Source organism: Malaclemys terrapin, chromosome 13 (assembly GCF_027887155.1).
Source record: "Malaclemys terrapin pileata isolate rMalTer1 chromosome 13, rMalTer1.hap1, whole genome shotgun sequence".
Taxonomy (NCBI): Eukaryota; Metazoa; Chordata; order Testudines; family Emydidae; genus Malaclemys; species Malaclemys terrapin.
This window is the reverse complement of record NC_071517.1, coordinates 26314210-26331801: the sequence shown is the minus strand read 5'-3', so window position 1 is coordinate 26331801 and position 17592 is coordinate 26314210. Positions and strand designations below refer to the sequence as shown.

The following is a 17592-nucleotide window of genomic DNA, read 5'->3' as shown; positions in this document are numbered from 1 at the left end:
AACCATGAAGCCGGTAGCGCTCGGGCAGCCCTTTTTGCGTGGCTGGGAGTGGGAGGGAGGAGGGGGCGGAGTTAGGGTGGGGAAGGGGCGGGGAAGGGGTGGAGTTGGGGCAGGGCTGGGGATGGGAAATGGGCGGGGCCAGGGCCCCATGGAGGGTCCTCTTTTTTTATTTGTCAAATATGGTAACCCTAGTGTGAGGTCCTACCTTTTATTGGACCAACTTCTGCTGGTGAAAGAGACAAGCTTTCAAGCTACCACAGAGCTCTGCGTCAGGACCGCATAAGCGTGAAAGCTTGTTTCTTTCACCAACAGAAGTTGGTCCATTAAAATGATATTACCTAACCAACCTTGTCGTTCTAATGTCTCACAACAGCCATTCAAGGCAGTGCATTAAAATGTCTTATAGTGACCATACCTCTGGTATAATCTCTCTGGGAAGGAAGCCATGTAGCCAGTCCATATCTTGAACAAGAGCCTGACCTGCTAGTAGCAGGCCTGCAATCTACCATGTACAAAGTGTCCATAACAAGTCCTGACCCCATTGACAGCCCTGGGACCTGACTTATTGACAGCACTAGGACCTGACTTTCACCCTCTGTCCATAGAACAGGAAGCAGGGACAGCCGCAATATGCTTCTCTCCCATGCACCAGCCACATCCTGGAGAGGCCACGGCTAGGTGAAAGGAAAGGCATTCCCCATGGCCCCTGCTGATAGCTGTACCATGTGGGTAATATTGCTGTGAACATTCCCCCAGAGCATGTCAACCAAGGGGCCGCACTTCCGGACAGCTTTACCTTCTGTGCCATCTGGCTCTGCCTGCTCCTCTCGTTGCTTCTGCTTGAACTTTAAGTTCCCATAATGCATGACTGCCCCTGTCATCTTGTAGATTCCCACCTTCTCCTCAGGGTTGAAGCCCAGGATTTCAATGGCACTCTGCGTAGAGGAACCAGGACAGTCAAACAGCACAAGGGTTCAAATAGACAGCTGAACTGTAAACCCCTTGGGGCAGGGCTTTGACAGGAAAATGGGCCTTGCCCTAGATTGGGTTCCCTGCACACAACCACCCCCAGCATCTTGCTTGGCCGATGCCTGTCCTGGTGCTTTTCAGGCGCTGGGAGGGAGGGAGTGCGGCAATTCTAAAAACATCTTTTGTTTTAATTCCAATTCTCCTTGTGGTCAGGTGAAAACAGCCTAAGCTCCTTACATTTCTGCCCTGGCAGGAAACAGCAGGGACTATTGTCAATTAGCAGAAACTAGGTAAGATTTGCTTTATGGATATAATTTTCTGACTGCAATGATCATTAGGAGCCACTGGGGGGCGAAAAAGACCATGTCCGGGGTTCTTCACAGCCAGGTTTCCCCTGGTAATACAGCAAAACTTCAGAGTTATGAACACCTAGGGTGACCAGATGTCCCGATTTTATAGGGACAGTCCCGATTTTTGGGTCTTTTTCTTATATAGGCTCTTATTACCCCCCACCCCCTGTCCCAGTTTTTCACATCTGGTCATCCTATGAACACCAAAGTTACGAACTGGCCAGTCAACCGCACACCTCATTTGGAATGGGAAGTACACAATCAGGCAGCAGCAGAGACACACACACAGAAAGCAAATACAGAACAGTACTGTGTTAAACGTAAACTATTTAAAAAAAGGGGGTGGGGAAGTAGCATTTTTCTTCTGCATAGTAAAGTTTCAAAGCTGTATTAAGTCAATGCTCAGTTGTAAACTTTTGAAAGAGCCACCATAATGTTTTGTTCAGAGTTACGAACATTTCAGAGTTCCGGAGGTGTTCGTAACTCTGAGGTTCTACTGCAGCTGAAATAGCATCTTAAGCAGTAAGGCAGCAATGTATGGGACACTGGCAGCACTTCCCCACCAGACCATCTCATGAATCAGAGACCCAGCATCACACCCCTCCCCTTCCCGTGTCCCTGCCAGGTGCAGCAGTACTGCAGGCTGCACTGTGGCTGGAGCAGATGCGAACTGCCCATTGGGGCAGGGAACGTGTGTTCCGTGTTTGGACAGCACCTAGCCCAGTGAGGTCCTGGCCAGGCCAGGACTCTGAGATGCTTTGGTAATACAAATCACAATGACTGGCAGAGCAGGAAGGGGATGGATCTGCAGCTGCATTCTGCTAGTGCTGTTACTGCCTTTCAGACCAAGCAGCTCCACCCCGTTCAGGTTACAAAAAGCCTGTCTTCCAAGTGATGATGAGGTTCCTGTGTGTGACTGGAAAGCGGGTGTGTGGGAGGCAAGGAATGGGAGGGCTGAGTGGCACCATTTCCCAGGACCTAGCAGCCCCTGCAGCTTTGGGTCAGCTCTCACTTCTCCAATACATCATTCTCATGCACCATGTAAAATGTCTGTTAGTCAAACTCCTCCCTTGACTCAGGGGCTGTCCTGAGCTGTGATGCAAACCAAGGGCTTGTGCACATGCTATGTGAGGGGTGTCTTTAGCCCTGTGGGTAAGGCATTTGCTTAGGATGTGGAATACCAGCGTTCAAATCCTAACTCTAAAGCAGCAACTTGAGCTCAGCTTTCCCCGCTGGGAGCACCTACCCAGCAGACTGTAGGTTATGCTGCTCTCAGTCTCACCTGCTGCAGGTGTTCCCCTTTGTATAAGTAGAGAAATAGTCCTTGCTCTACACGTGAGTGAGCATGATTCTATAGCCTGGTGACTGAGGCACTCCGATAGGAGATGTGGCTTCAAGCCCAGATCAGATCTGCCTGGAAGTTAGGAGACATGTGGATCCTGACCTGAGCTTTGCTGCTTGGGCCCATGTGTCATATTTACAGGTGCTGGGCCTTGGACAAAAGTTTGGTGAGCAAGATAAGTTTTTGGATGAACCTGGAGGCCAAACAACTAATGAGTAACGATGTGTCCAGGCTGAGAAGGATTTTGTCATCTGAGCTGGTTGGGCAGCAGATCTATGACACATCAGTGCCGCATAAAGGGGACAAAACTCTGGTTGTCCAGCACATGAATCAGGAGAAGGGTTTAGGAGTTATTAGGAAAAATCCCTTTGAAACCATCTTCCCACAGCACAAATGCAGTAACGAAGCCACACACAGTATGAGATTGGATTGCAAAGGGGCAGAAGCAAAGATTACAGTGCTATTGGGCCAAATCCATCCCTCGTGTGACTTTGTGGTGCTCATTGGATTTCTGTGAGGGATAGCATTGACCCCACGCAATGCCAAAGGGTTTGCTAGACCCTGTTGCTTCCTGTCTGTGGATGAGCTGATTTTCACCTCAGTAGCAAAGGGGGAGCTCTGGGGCGACCTTTTCAATATTATGAAAAGGTCTGATAATGTTGGGAGGGGCAAGGGCCATCTCTCCCCCCCCACACACGCAAACACACTGCCAAAGAGGTGCTCAGACCCAGGGATTGAGAATCCATATGGGGCTCCAGGAGGAGAGGGGGACTGCATTTGTGTTAGTGTCCTCCCCTGTTATTGGGCTGGAGGCAGTCACCATGGTTATGTCTGGAGGGGGCAGACTGGTGAGCACAATGGGTCCTTCTGGCCTTAACATCTATGGATCTATGCATTTAGAGAAGTCCGTGGAACTCCTCTTGTGTATAAGCATATATAGGATCATGCCCCAAAGGGCTTAGGTCTGGGAGGTGCTGAGTGCCTTTTGCCCCAGTTATATGGCAGGGGAGGCATGTGCGCTCAGCACCTGTGAAGAGCATGAGTAGTTGTAGTACAAGGAGTGGGATTGATGGGGGCAGAAAGGTGGGGTCAATGGCCAGCATTTCGGGCAGACCATCCAAATATGCCTAATTCCCCTGCTATACATAGTATTAATGATTTGTATTACCAAGCACCTAGGAGCCTCTGCCATGGACAGGACCCCAATGTGCCAGGTGCTGTACAGTCACAGAGAGAAGAGATGCTCCCTACCCCGCTATGGTACTCACATCTGTAGCCATCAGCTCCTCACTGTCATCGATGCTGGCGACAGTGAGTTCGCCCTGGCTCACAAAGGGGAAGTCGTAGGGGTTGGTGGAAATGAGAAGCAGATCTGAAAACAAACAACGTGTCATTAGCTTCAGAGTCACAGGCCCAGGAGAATGGCTACATGGTTCAAATGCCATCGAACTAAAACACAGCATGGCCAGCACTTACCAATGATCTCGGGCTTCTTATTGGACATTATCTGGTAAAAAATATGATAGCTCCTTTCACTAGCCAACTGAAATGTTACCCGGGATTTCTCCAGGAGATCTAACGGGGCAAAGAGTCAGACAGTTATTGTCCCAGGCAAATTCATTACCAATACTGTTCAAATACTGCCCATAAGAGCTTACTGCCACTCACAAGTTTCAATATCTGCTGAAGCCAGCTTCCCTGTGGTCCCAAAGTGGATCCGGATGAATTTGCCCTGTTGAATTATACAAACCCAAATCAACACTCATGCTGTGCACTGAGCAGCTACAGCGGTCAGTGTATTTCATGTGGGATATGTTCTTTGCCTACACTCCAACAATTGAAATGAACTCACAAAGCGCGAGGAGTTGTCATTCCTCACTGTCTTGGCATTGCCAAAGGCCTCCAGGAGTGGGTTGGCCTGGATGATTTGATCCTCCAGGGTTCCCTAGGTGCAGTACAAAGATTTCCTGTTAAACCGTGCAGTCGCTTCAGGTGGAACTTTGGAAAGGAAATAGTACAAACCAAGCACCTGCAGATTCCACAACATCCCTCTTGGCTCTGGCTCAGTGAGGCCTTTAAGTACATGCCTAACTGTAAGCCTGCAAGTAGTCCCACCGACTTCAGTGGAGACCTGCTGAGAACCAGCCACTTCCTTAGCTGAACCAGGGCCCACTATGGACATTTGCCTTCACATACCCACCTGCCCACCGCCATTAATGAATGGGAAGTTCAGGGTTATGCTGGGATTTTCAAATCTGCCTCAGGGAATCAAGCTACCCACTCCCACTCTCTGATGTCCAGTGGAAGGTGGAAGGGAGCATCTGACTCCCTTTCATGCTCCCAGGTGCCACTGTGCACAGCTGTCCCGTAGGCGTGCTATACCCCACACGCGCACAGCTATCCCGTAGGCGTGTTATACCCACATGCGCACAGCTGTCCCGTAGGCGTGCTGTACCCCACATGCGCACAGCTGTCCCGTAGGCGTGTTATACCCCACACATGCACAGCTGTCCCGTAGGCGTGCTGTACCCCACACGCGCACAGCCATCCCATAGGCGTGCTGTACCCCACACGCGCACAGCAGTCCTGTAGGTGTGTTATACCCCACACGTACACAGCTGTCCCGTAGGTGTGCTGTACCCCACATGCGCACAGCTGTCCCGTAGGCATGCTATACCCCACAAGCGCACAGCTGTCCCGTAGGCGTGCTATACCCCACACACGCACAGCAGTCCCGTAGGCGTGTTGTACCCTGCAAGTGCACAGATGTCCCGTAGGCGTGTTATACCTCACAAGCGCACAGCTGTCCCATAGGCGTGCTGTACCCAACATGCGCACAGCTTTCCCGTAGGCGTGCTGTATCCCACACGCGCACAGCTGTCCCGCAGGCATGCTGTACCCCACAGAGACTTTCAGCTAAAAAACCCTCAGAAACTAAACGGTGAATTTAAATATTAGAAGCGGAAGAAGTTTCAAAACCTTTGGAAAGGCATAGGAATAAAGCACTAATGTAGTGAGCCTATAGTGGAGAGGAGGCAGGTTGCTTAACCAGTGGGGATGCTGGTCACTAAGGCCGTCACATCAAAAGAATATGGAAAATTACCTGGAAAAATCATGGAGCAGGTCCTCAAGGAATCAATTATGAAACACTTAGAGGAGAGGAAAGTGATCAGAAATAGTCAGCATGGATTCACCAAGGGGAAGTCGTGCCTGACTAACCTAATTACCTTCTATGATGAGATAACGGGCTCTGTGGATGAGGGGAAAGCAGTGGATGTGTTATTCCTTGACTTTTGCAAAGCTTTTGTGATACAGTCTCCCACAGTATTCTTGCTGCCAAGTTAAAGAAGTATGGGCTGGATGTATGGACTGTAAGGTGGATAGAAAGCTGACTAGATCGTTGGGCTCAACGGGTAGTGATCAATGGCTCCATGTCTAGTTGGCAGCCGGTTTCAAGCGGAGTGCCCCAAGGGTTGGTCGTGGGGCCGGTTTTGTTTAATATCTTTATTAATGATCTGGAGGATGGTGTGGACTGCACTCTCAGTCTAAACTGGGAGGTGTGGTAGATACACTGGAGGGTAGGGTTCGGATACAGAGGTACCTAGACAAATTAGAGGATTGGGCCAAAAAAACCTGATGAGGTTCAACAAGGACAAGTGCAGAGTCCTGCACTTAGGACGGAAGAATCCTATGCACAGCTACAGACTAGGGACCAAATGGCTAGGTAGCAGTTCTGCAGAAAAGGACCTAGGGGTCACAGTGGATGAGAAGCTGGATATGAGTCAACAGTGTGCTCTTGTTGCCAAGAAGGCTAACGGCATTTTGGGCTGTATAAGTAGGGGCATTGCCAGCAGATCGAGGAACGTGATTGTTCCCCTTTATTCGACATTGGTGAGGCCTCATCTGGAGTACTGTGTCCAGTTTTGGGCCACGCACTATAAGAAGGATGTGGAAAAATTGGAAAGAGTCCAGCAGAGGGCAACAAAAATGATTAGGGGTCTGGAGCACATGAATTATGAGGAGAGGCTGAGGGAACTGGGATTGTTTAGTCTTCAGAAGAGAAGAATGACGGGGGATTTGATAGCTGCTTTCAACTACCTGAAGGGGGGTTCCAAAGAGGATGGAGCTCAGCTGTTCTCAGTGGTGGCAGATGACAGAACAAGGAGCAATGGTCTCAAGTTGCAGAGGGGGAGGTCTAGGTTGGATATTAGGATACACTATTTCACTAGGAGGGTGGTGAAGCATTGGAATGCGTTACCTAGGGAGGTGGTGGAATCTCCTTCCTTGGAGGTTTTTAAGGCCCGGCTTGCCAAAGCCCTGGCTGGGATGATTTAGTTGGGAATTGGTCCTGCTTTGAGCAGAGGGTTGGAATAGATGACCTCCTGAAGTCCCTTCCAACCCTGATATTCTGTGGTTCTATGAATCTATGAAAATCCTTGTGGCCCAGAGACTACTCAAGAGAGTCCCAGCAGGCATGTACCTCCACGCCCCAAGTTGAAAAGGGACTAGGAAGGCAAGTTATGATCCAGCTGTGGTTGAAAGATGGCGTTTGACTTGAAGAGAGTCCTTCTGACAATGGAAATGCAGCCCTAAGTGAGGCACTGGTAGGAAGGAAATTAGGAGGTTCAGATGGAATTTGAGGAGCAAGTACCAAAGATATAAAATCAGACTTCAAGCGTTGCTATTATTTATCAGAAGCAGGAAGCTGGTGTGAGAAGCTTTGGGTCCACTGGTCCACCTGGGAGCAATTAAGGAGAACAAAGATATTGCCGACAGGCTAAATAATTGCTTTGCATCAGCCTTCACCACAAAGATAAATGGACATACCTGCTCCTTTTGGTAATAAGGGTGAGGTTCGCTCAGGGGTGGAGGTTTCAAAAGAAGACATGTTGGAACAAACCGATACATTAAAGAGCACCAGGTCACCAGAAGCTTAACGATAAAGCACCTGAGCTGCTAGTGAATCATTTGGAATCTCATTAACAACAGCTCCTTTTCTGGAGTGTTGAAGGATAGCAAATGTTGTTGCTAGAATTAGAGGCATCGGGGTGCCCCTGGGAATTACAGAGCAGGAAATGCTACTCTGGTATCAGCTGAGCAAGGCCTTTGACAAAGCCCCTCACAAGATGCTCTTAGCCTGTTAAGGAAATTGAGGACCAGATGGCGGCCATGACTCCCCCAGGGCATAGGGTGCCAGGCTCCGTGGTGCCAGCTACCCAGACTGCAGGTGGAAGCATGGGGGAGGAGAGTAGCCTCCTCTGGACCCCTGCCCCATGCAGTACATTCTTCACCAGGCAGAGTCATAGGCTGCTTCCTGGGCGACTCCTAGGGCAGCACAGCAGTACATGGCAAAGAATGGACTGACCCTGGAGACGGGAGATAAACAAGGTATAGAATATGATCAAGGTAAAGAAATAGTGATCAGTAGAGAGCGGCAGACAGGCTGAACAGAAATGCCCATTCGCACGCTACATGTCAGATGCTGTTATGCCACCAGGTGCCCTGGTATCGTTGAGAAGGAACCAGTATTCTAGTCCTAGGAAGATTTCAGACCTGAATAAACTCAGCAGAGGGCAGAGCAGGTTGTTGTGCATCTGAGAGGCTCTTACTTCCCCTTTACATTCACTGCATGCTGCACAGCCCCCAGCTGGAGTTTAGATCAGCACCTACCTGGAGAGCAGCTGTGAAAGCTGAGCTCAGGCAGGCCTGCAATGATCTTGGTGGGAAGTGGGAAGTGCTTGTGAAGAACTTGCTACCCCCATAACAGCCTGACAACCCAAGGCATCGGCCTCAGATTGCTAAGAGTCTCCTTGGACTCTGCCCTGCCTTTGGACACTCAAATACTCCTGGAGCCAAAACCCTTTGGTCTGTGCCCCTTTCTCTCTGACCATGGCAATCCATGCCTTGGTGCCATCTGGGCCTGGTTAATGCAGTTCTCTGTATTTCCTAATGAAGCCTTGTGCCCACAAGAAAGCTCCAGCTGGTTTGGAAAGAGCAGCAAAAGTCACTGGGAACTTGCCAGCCTGATACTCTGCTCTCTCACTGGCTCCTCACTGAACAGAATCCAGTTTGTGGTCACTGTCCTGACTCTGAAACCCTGCATGGAATGGTCCCAGATACCAGTGGTGCCAATCAGGGGCAGTTGGGGGGTAAATGTCCCTGCCCTGCTCGGAGTTCTGTAGGCCGCAGAGCTGGGTGGGCCATGGCCTGGCCACTTTTACACAAGGGTCCCATACTAAACCAGTACAGCTGCTGTTGGTACAGTCCAGAGCATCGCTGTGTGGAAATTTGACCCAGCCACCCCTGCGTCACAGCAGTGTGGGACTGAGCCAAATGGTGTTGTGACCTGACACGTGTGGAGTCTGTTCCTGTTGGGCAGAGCATGGGGAGTCTGCTGAGACCTCGACTCCTGGCAGCCCTGGCTCATGCACTATGTGGGTAAGAGGGGAGACTCCCCAGCCAAGGGAGACTTGGGGTCCCTGCAAGGAGGTGGATGAGCGGGGACTGAAACAGGATCCCTGCCAGGAGCAGGGGGCAGGGACCGGAATTTGCCTCCCTCTCCCCCCCCAAAACATATATGAATTGGCACCACTGCCAGCTACCCCACAACCCTCCCTTCACAACCGCAAGCTCTCAGAGCAACTCCATTCCCTGCACAACCACAAGCTCCCAGAGCAGCTACGTTTTGCTGGGCTATAGATATCATCCACCAAGAGAGGATGCCTGATGCCCTTGGGAGACAGAGCCTTCACAGGCACCAGACCATGACTGGAACTCATTGCCAGATGAAATAACAGTGACCACTAACCTCAGTGCATTCAGAGCTAAATGCAGCCACTAGAGAGCCCCCAAGCCCCAACTCTTCTGTTTTCCCTGGACAGGCACATGCTGAGACAAAGCACTGGAAGGGGATGCTACAGATCTACCTGCATTTTGCTAGGCTGCTGATCTTTCTTCTTCTCCCCAGCAACTGCAATTGTTGCAAAGTACTGGATGACGCGCTTGGTGTTCACAGTCTTCCCAGCACCAGATTCTCCACTGTTGGGGGGGGTGGGGGCGGAAAGTATTCACTTGTAAAAAAAATTAAATCTATTCTTCGCATCCTGTCATCTTACTCACAGGTACTGGAATATACTCACGTGATCAGGATTGACTGGTTATCACGGTCTGAAAATAAAATGGTACAAAGAGCTATCAAATGGGCCATAGTGCACATTGCATCCTAAAGCCAAACTCTGTTCCACCTCCACCCCCCGGAGACTCCACCAAAACCAGGACACTCTGCCTGGGGGGAGTGATTTTAATGTTCCATTTCCAAAGCTGTGGTTGAAGCTGAGGAAACACCACACTTGACTGGAGCTTGGATGTGCAAAAGGGGCCAGTTGCAGAGCTGATTGGGCTGGAGCTAGTTTTTTACAAGACTCTGGGTTTTCTATCAATAGTTTAAATATTTATTGGCTTAGAGTCAAATTCCCTGCCCTGCTCTGTCCCTAGCTCCCATCTGGAATATGGCGCATCTCTGTGCTCAGTTGCAGGGCAGGCCCTTAGAGACGGCTGCCAACTGGTGCCATTAGAGTAGTACCCAAGCTGTTCTAACCTGCCCTGGAGCTAGGGCAGCTCAGAGAATTGGGGAACTGTAACCAGTTCCTTGATGGCCCCCTTCTCTGCTGCACTGAACATTAACCCCTTAGGCCCTGATTATGTCTCACATAGATATGTAGAGCAGTGCCAAAGCCTGAACCGTCAGGATATGACGCAGACTTCAGTTCTTTCTTAGGAAGTCAGACTTTCTTGCTCTAGGCAGAAAATATCCTTCCTAGCCTGAGATCTTGACAACTCATAGAAAAGCTAAACTTTCTGGCAGAGGGGATGGCTAACATAATGATACTTGGCGTGGTCTCAAGCCCATTGCCTCTAGGAGTCCCCAGGCAGCAGCCAAACACAGATAAGATTCTAACCCAGGGGTGGGCAAACTTTTTGGCCTGAGGACCACATCTGCGTATGGAAATTGTATGGCAGGCTGTGAATGCTCACAGAATTAGGGGTTGGGGTGTGGGAGGGGGTGAGGGATCCAGCTTGGGGTGTGGGCTCTGCAGTGGGGATGAGGAGCTTGGGGTGCAGGAGGGTGCTCCAGGCTGGGACCAAGGGGTTTGGAGGGCAGGAGGGGGATCAGGGCTGGAGCAGGGGGATGGGGCGTGGGAGGAGGTCAGGGGTGCTTATCTCAAGCAGCTCCTGGAAGTAGTGGCATGTCCCCCCTCCAGCTCTTACATGGAGGTGCAGCCAGGCAGCTCTGCACACTGCCCCATCCACAGACGCCACCCCTGCAGTTCGGGAACCATGGCCAATGGGAGCTGCAAAGCCAGCATTTGGGGCAGGGGCAGTGTGTGGAGTCCTCTGGCTGCCCCTACACGTAGGAGCCGGAGCGGGGACATGCGCTGCTTCCAGGAGCCACGGCAAGTGCGGAGCGAGGTAAGCCCCTGACCCCGCTCCCCAGTAGGAGCTCAAGGGCTGGATTAAAAGGTCTGAAGGGCTGGATGTGGCCCCTGGGCTGTAGTTTGCCCACCCATGTTCTAACCCCTCATGAGGGAAGCCATTATTTGTCTCCCCATTTGATAGATGGAGAAACAAAGGTGAGAGAAGGGAAGTGACTTTTCCAACTTGACTCAGTGAGCTACTGAAAAATCTGGGCCTAGAAACTAGAGCTGGGGGGAAAATTTGGACAAATAATTTGCCAAAAAATGCAGTTTTGGTGGACCCAAAACTAGTCACAAACTTGACCCGATAATTTCAGCTTGGAAAAAGGTTTTCAAACCACGAATCTATCCCACTTTATAACCTTTAGCCCAGTAGTTAGAGCAGTTGCCTAGAATGTGGGAGACCCAGGTCTGAATCCCCACTCTGGAACAGAGACTTAAGTGCACAGCTTCTGCCTCCCAAGTGAGCAGCCTAACCAGCAGGCTGTACGGGGCTTGGGGCCTCTTAATCTTGCCTGTTGCAGCTGTTCAACTTTGAATACATTCTTAAATGTTTATTGGGCCAGAAGGAAAGAGAACGGCTCTATAGCCTGGTGATTAATTCACTCCCCAGAAAGGTAGGAAATAAGGAGTCAAATCATCTTGCTGCCTGATTCAGAGCTGAGTACCTTCATCACCAGGCTGTGGTCTCTCGCTTTGGTCAATGAATATTTAAATATTTGTGCTTAAATGCTGAGCTCTGTTAACTGGGCAGCCAGCCCTGCACATAGCTGCAAAATACTAGGGTTTTCCCCTCCAGGTAAATGACTCACCAGTTAACATGAACTGATAGGCGTTGTCAGAGATGGAGAAGATGTGGGGTGGGGCCTCTTGACGCTTTTTGCCCCTGTAGCCAGCCACTACCTCAGGGTTGTACACTGGCAGCCACTTGTAGGGGTTGACAGTGACACAGAAGAGGCCTGAGTAGGTCTGTACAAAGAAGAATGGGAGGACTGTTAGTTCTCATATGCCCATGAGAATTAAATATCTTTATGCAGAAAACAAGTTTTAAAAATCCATTTACATAGATCATCCAGGCTGCGTAACGCTCTTTGAGGTTATACAAGACAGCAGGCTCATGGAGGTGGGTCATCATCACCATGTCCTCGACTTTATCATATTTGGGAGGATTCATGGGGAAGACTTGGTCATCCTTGGCAGTCACAGTCTGGCAAAACCAGAAGAGAACAGGTGAAGAAAGCTATGCAAGGAAACTTTCTGAGCTGCATGAAAATGACTTGAAGCAGATGGTTTAATTTCCTACTTACTCTGTCATCATATGTTTTGACCGTGACTTTGTCACTCTCCCTGCTCTGGATGATTCCTTTCACATACATTTCTTTATCATCGATTACAAAGCAGGCTCCTTTAGCATCAAATGGGCGATTCTGGGCCTCAATCCTCTCCTTCTCAGGCTTCCGCAGATAGGGAGCAGCATCTCCAAAGATTGACATCTCCGCATCTGAACTCATGGCTGAAGTTTGGCTGGGGAACCAAGGATGTGTTTGAAATTCAGCACTGTCTGGCAATGGACAATTTCAGTGCCAGGGCTTCTGAACGCACACTCTCTTTTTTCCATATTTAGGGACTGGGCTATGTAAACCATTTCCAGGACTTATTGACAGCACTGGGGCCACTACAGGCCTAAGTTCAGACTAGTGTCAAAAGTAGATAAGGGAATACCTAGAAACAACATCTACATAAAGTCAGTAGGCCTGGATGACGGACATTCTAGGACTTTTGGGGAATTAGTGAACAAAAAAATTGAACCACCGATGATTGCTTTAGAAAGGGCTCAGAGAATTAAAGGTATCAGAGAAATTGGGAGAAAAGCAAAACTGAATCTATCTTAAACAAAAAACGTGATCCTGAAATCCATCATTCTGTAGTCTGAAGGCTTGTCTCCATAGAGACTTATTGCACAGCAAGTCAGAGTGTGAATGTACAGAGCACTACGGTGCTGTGTGGAACCTGTGCCAAGCACTAAATGTTCTGTAATGAATAGCTAGTGGAGTCCCATAGGATCCAGTACTAGTCAATATTTTCATTAATGATTTGGATAATGGAGTGGAGAGTATGCTTATGAAATTTGTGGATGACACCAAGCATTTTGGAGAACAGGATTAGAATTCAAATCAGCCTTGAACATTGGAGAATTGGTCTGAAATCAACAAGATGTAATTCAGTAAAGACAAGTGCCAAAAAGTATATGTAGGAAGGAAGTCAAACTCACAACTACAAAATGGGAAATAACTGGCTAGACAGTAGTACTGCTAAAAAGGACCTGGAGGTCACAGTGGATCATTGATTGAATGATAGGCAACAATGTGATGCTGTTGTGAATAAAGCTAATAGAATTCAGGGGTATAGCATGCAAGACATGGGAGGCAATTGTACCGCTCTATCTGGCACAGGTGAAGCCTCAGCTGCTTAGCTGGAGTACTGTGTCCAGTTTTGGGCTCTACACTTTAGGAAAAATGTGGGCAGGTTGGAGAGAGTTCAGAAGAGAGCAACAACAATGATAAATGGTTTAGAAAACCTGACCTATGGGGAAAGGTGAAAAAAAAAGGGCATGTTTAGATTTGAGAAAAGAAGACTGAAGGTGTATATATTAAGGATTGGTATAAAGATGGTGATGATCAACTGTTCTCCTTGTTTACTAAAGGTAGGATACGAAGTAAGGTGCTTAATCTGCAGCAAGGGAGCTTTAGGTTGGATATTAGGAAAAACGTCCTAACTATAAGGATAGTTACAGTCTGGAATAGGTTACCAAGGGAGGTTGTGGAATCCCCAACTGGAGGGTTTTAAGAATAGGTTAGACAAACAGGGATGGTCTAGGTTTACCATCAGCACAGGGGGGATGGACTAGAGGACCTCTCGAGGTCCCGTCTAGTTTACATATGATTACACAGCTGGAGTTATAACAGAATATTAAGCAAAAAACTATGGATCATACCAGCCAAACTAGACTGCTTTTTAAAACAGAGTAACAAAGTTAGTGGAGTTAATAAAGTAATGTTATCTGGATAGGAATAAAGCATTTGATGGAGCATTTCACAAAATGTCACTTACAACATTACTGTGAATATAAATGTTGTCACATGGGGTGAAACTGGCATATGGACCACTGCAATTAATGGAAGGGTAATGTTAAATAGCCACACTGTTAGAAAGGAATTTGCCTAGGAGCTGTACCACAGAGATGGGGGTTAAGCCCAGTTTTATTTTGCATCTGTGTTAATGATCTACAGGAGATGGCAAGCACCACATGGACTAAATCTATGACGCTGGGATTCGACAAGCCCAGTGTGAGCACAAGACTGACACAAAGGGATCCTGGGGTAGTAGAAATAGAGGCAGAAAACCACAGAAACAATAAGATTTAGTCTGGACAAATGCAAACTCCTACACTAGAGGAAAATCTCATCTAAACTGCTGCTATTCAACAGGAGAAGATGGGGGATTTGGAGACCCAGCTCTCATTAATAGTAATGGGAACTCAGCTCCCAAAGCCTATAAACCGCTTTAAAAATCCCTGCTCGAGTGTATAGAGCCTGGCTAGGCAACTAAATGGGACATGTAACTATGAGTGTCCAAAGGGAAGGATCCAAAGGGTAGGAACACCAAAGAGGGAGAGAAATCATTTAACACGGAAATTCCTGGGACCGATGGGGTAACATGGAGCACAGAAACTGGAGGCTGAATATTGGGAAATTGTGTGACTGCTGAGATCTATTAAATTGTTGAATACGCTTTAAAGAAAGACATGGAAGCATGAAAGTGCATGGGCAGATTGTAGGACACAAGCCTGAGTGTCTGGGCAATCGCCGCTCTAATTTCAATGGCCCATTGGATTCCTGACAGACATGTGTGGGCAGCCCCTGCCAATGCTGGTGAGCTCCATCCTGTTTGCTAAAGCATCAGCATTTCCATGAGCATTAAGAAAGGAATGGCCTAGGGCTGCGCTGGCTCCATTAGCTCTATAGGGAAGGTGGAGGAATTGGTCACTGCCATAACACTGGCCCCACTGGCCCCAGAGACCTGTTGTATGGGGAGGAGGCGGACATGCATTTTTCTTCTAGAGGAAATCCCCCAAAGCTAATGCAGCCAGCTATTCACTTCTGGGTAGAACCTCCCGCACTGTGCTGTAAGCTCCTTTCAAAGCAGAGCTCCCTGTTCAGGGTCCAGTGGCACCATTGAGGGACCCCAGCTTGTTCTGCTGGAGAGGGGTCATGGCAACCTCCACTCCCCCCACCTGAGGGAATGACCTGGGGAAAACACAGACACAAGAACAGCCTAGCGTTTTCATGCAAATGAGCAGTCTGATCACAGGTGAATGTGGAGGTAAATTAACCATTTGGACTGCCAAGAATGTGCTCCATTTCCAGAAGGGCCTTTCCATTCTCCTCAGAGCATTTTACTGAGGGACAGATGTGATTATTTTCTAAAAGCAGAGTGGAACCTGTGTGGAATAGAACTGCATTGTATTGGGAAGGCAGGTCACACGCTTCTACACGCTGCATGGAGGCTGAGACCTCTAGCAAACACAATCAGCGCCATTCAGAAGCAGAATGGGGGGGGGAGGGAGAAAGACTTTAACAGGTTCCTCTTACAACAGTCAATGGTCTTTGCTGATCAACAGGCTGCAAACAATTACAAAGCTGCAGAATACAGTCGGCTGGTTTTGTTTACTTCATATAACAAACCTCTTACTTTTACTTAGCAAAACACAGTGTGCTGGTCGTGCTGGGCTCTCACAGATCATTTTTGGGTTTTGTTTCATTTCTGACAATGGGCTTTGTCATTTAGTTTTATAACTCCCATTTTGTATTCATCCAATGCATACTGAATTCTCCTGACAGTTCTCTTCACCCCTTCTGCCAAGAACTGAATCATTCCTTATATTAAACACCATGGAACACGTTCTTGCCAATGAAAAGAGGACACACAATTTCAGGGTACTTGATTTATAGCAAGTTTATACTACTAGATCATCCATCTAGCTCCTCATTACCACATTGCCCTTGCATTTTTCGTCAGACCTTAAGTGTCTGCCCTTGTAACTGATCCAAGAGTCTGTCCTGTAAGGGCTACAGTGCATGCCAAGCCAGGGTGAGAATCTACGGTGTGATGGCCTGCTGGTTACTGACTGTCCATGTGGACCCTGCTACCACACCCTGAAAGATCCTAGTGCACTTTGATCTGCTGCTGTTTCAAAGCAGAGTAGATCAAAGTGCACTAAGGAACTTTTAACACATGGTAGCAGGGTCCACAGGCCAGTTAGTGCAAAGCAGGTGCATATGCCCCACCTGCCGTGCACTAGCAGACCATGTAGACAAGCCTTTACCGATCCATAAGATATTTAGCAATGGTCAGTTTGATTAGACTCTTGCAGGAAGATGCTAGCACCTGACTGTAGTATGCTGAGGTACTTACTGCTAACAAAATCCCAGTCTGTGTATTCCTTACAATGTTGGCGTCAGGGCTGCCACCTGTCTCTCTGGGCAATATGGACCAGAGCTAATTAGCACAACATCTTACTTCTACCTTTCTAAGGTCTGCCTGCTCTGCTACAAGGTGGGAATTGCTAGGCTGGCAGGCAGGCTTAGGTACATTCTGCTGACACTGGTAAAATTAATCCCATTGGTAATTCATGAACAAATTCCCAGCTTGCCCAGGAGCTTCAAAGCACAAGGTCAGCATGTGCTAGCTGGAGAGATCGGCCAGTACTGCACACCAGACAGCATTTCATCTTGTGTGTAAACTACACACATTGCTCAGGGATATCGGCACAGGTACACACTGCTTTTAAAATGACTCTTACCTTCAGTAACCCAAGGAGGCAAACTGTGTTCAGTATCTCCTTATGGTGTTGAAAGGAAAGGAAAGGAAAAGAAAGTTAAATCCAAGAGAGTTCATTGTCTTGGTTATCTAGTAGCTTAGTGTCTTTTACCATCTACTCTGAGTATTACTGTACTACACAGCTGAATAATAGGATTGTAGAAAAGGGAGCATGTTTCCCATTTCATGTATAATTGCTCTTAACCATTAAACTACATAGGAGTTCCTCTGGACTACCAATTTGGATCCAAGCCCCACAGAGAACCGCATGTATCCCCCTATTTTACTGTAAACTATTGACATTAGAACGCTGAACCAGCGAACTGAGATGCTGGGAAAGGTCAGATGCATTAAATATATTGTCCTGCATCAACACCTGCACTGTTAGCTTTTTTGTGCCCGTGGCAGGCTAAAAGGTGGTGAAGTGTGCTGAGGGGCCCCCTTCTGCTCCTGTCACCACAGCCACATGTGCGCAGCGTGGGACAATTCTCTCTTACACAAAATGTGAGTGTATCCAGAGTGTCAGAAATGGGGAGTGGGACAGATCTTGCTCTTCCCTGATCCCTCATGCTCTTCA

The 17592-nt window shown here is 48.4% G+C and overlaps 1 protein-coding gene across 1 annotated transcript in view; it reads right to left on the bottom strand.

The window, feature by feature from the left end:
* LOC128848160 (myosin-13) overlaps nucleotides 1–17026 on the bottom strand; it is a 70328-nt gene extending 53302 nt beyond the window's left edge. The window contains exons 1-11 of the mRNA XM_054047968.1: nucleotides 16999–17026; nucleotides 12443–12659; nucleotides 12199–12342; nucleotides 11948–12104; nucleotides 9801–9828; nucleotides 9588–9699; nucleotides 4514–4606; nucleotides 4330–4393; nucleotides 4138–4236; nucleotides 3930–4033; nucleotides 797–935 (exon numbers count right to left, since the gene is read on the bottom strand). Coding sequence (XP_053903943.1) covers nucleotides 797–935; nucleotides 3930–4033; nucleotides 4138–4236; nucleotides 4330–4393; nucleotides 4514–4606; nucleotides 9588–9699; nucleotides 9801–9828; nucleotides 11948–12104; nucleotides 12199–12342; nucleotides 12443–12646 — 1144 coding nt within the window. The 5' untranslated portion in view covers nucleotides 12647–12659; nucleotides 16999–17026. The remainder of the gene's footprint in view (nucleotides 1–796; nucleotides 936–3929; nucleotides 4034–4137; nucleotides 4237–4329; nucleotides 4394–4513; nucleotides 4607–9587; nucleotides 9700–9800; nucleotides 9829–11947; nucleotides 12105–12198; nucleotides 12343–12442; nucleotides 12660–16998) is intronic.
* Between the last annotated feature and the right edge of the window lie 566 nt (nucleotides 17027–17592).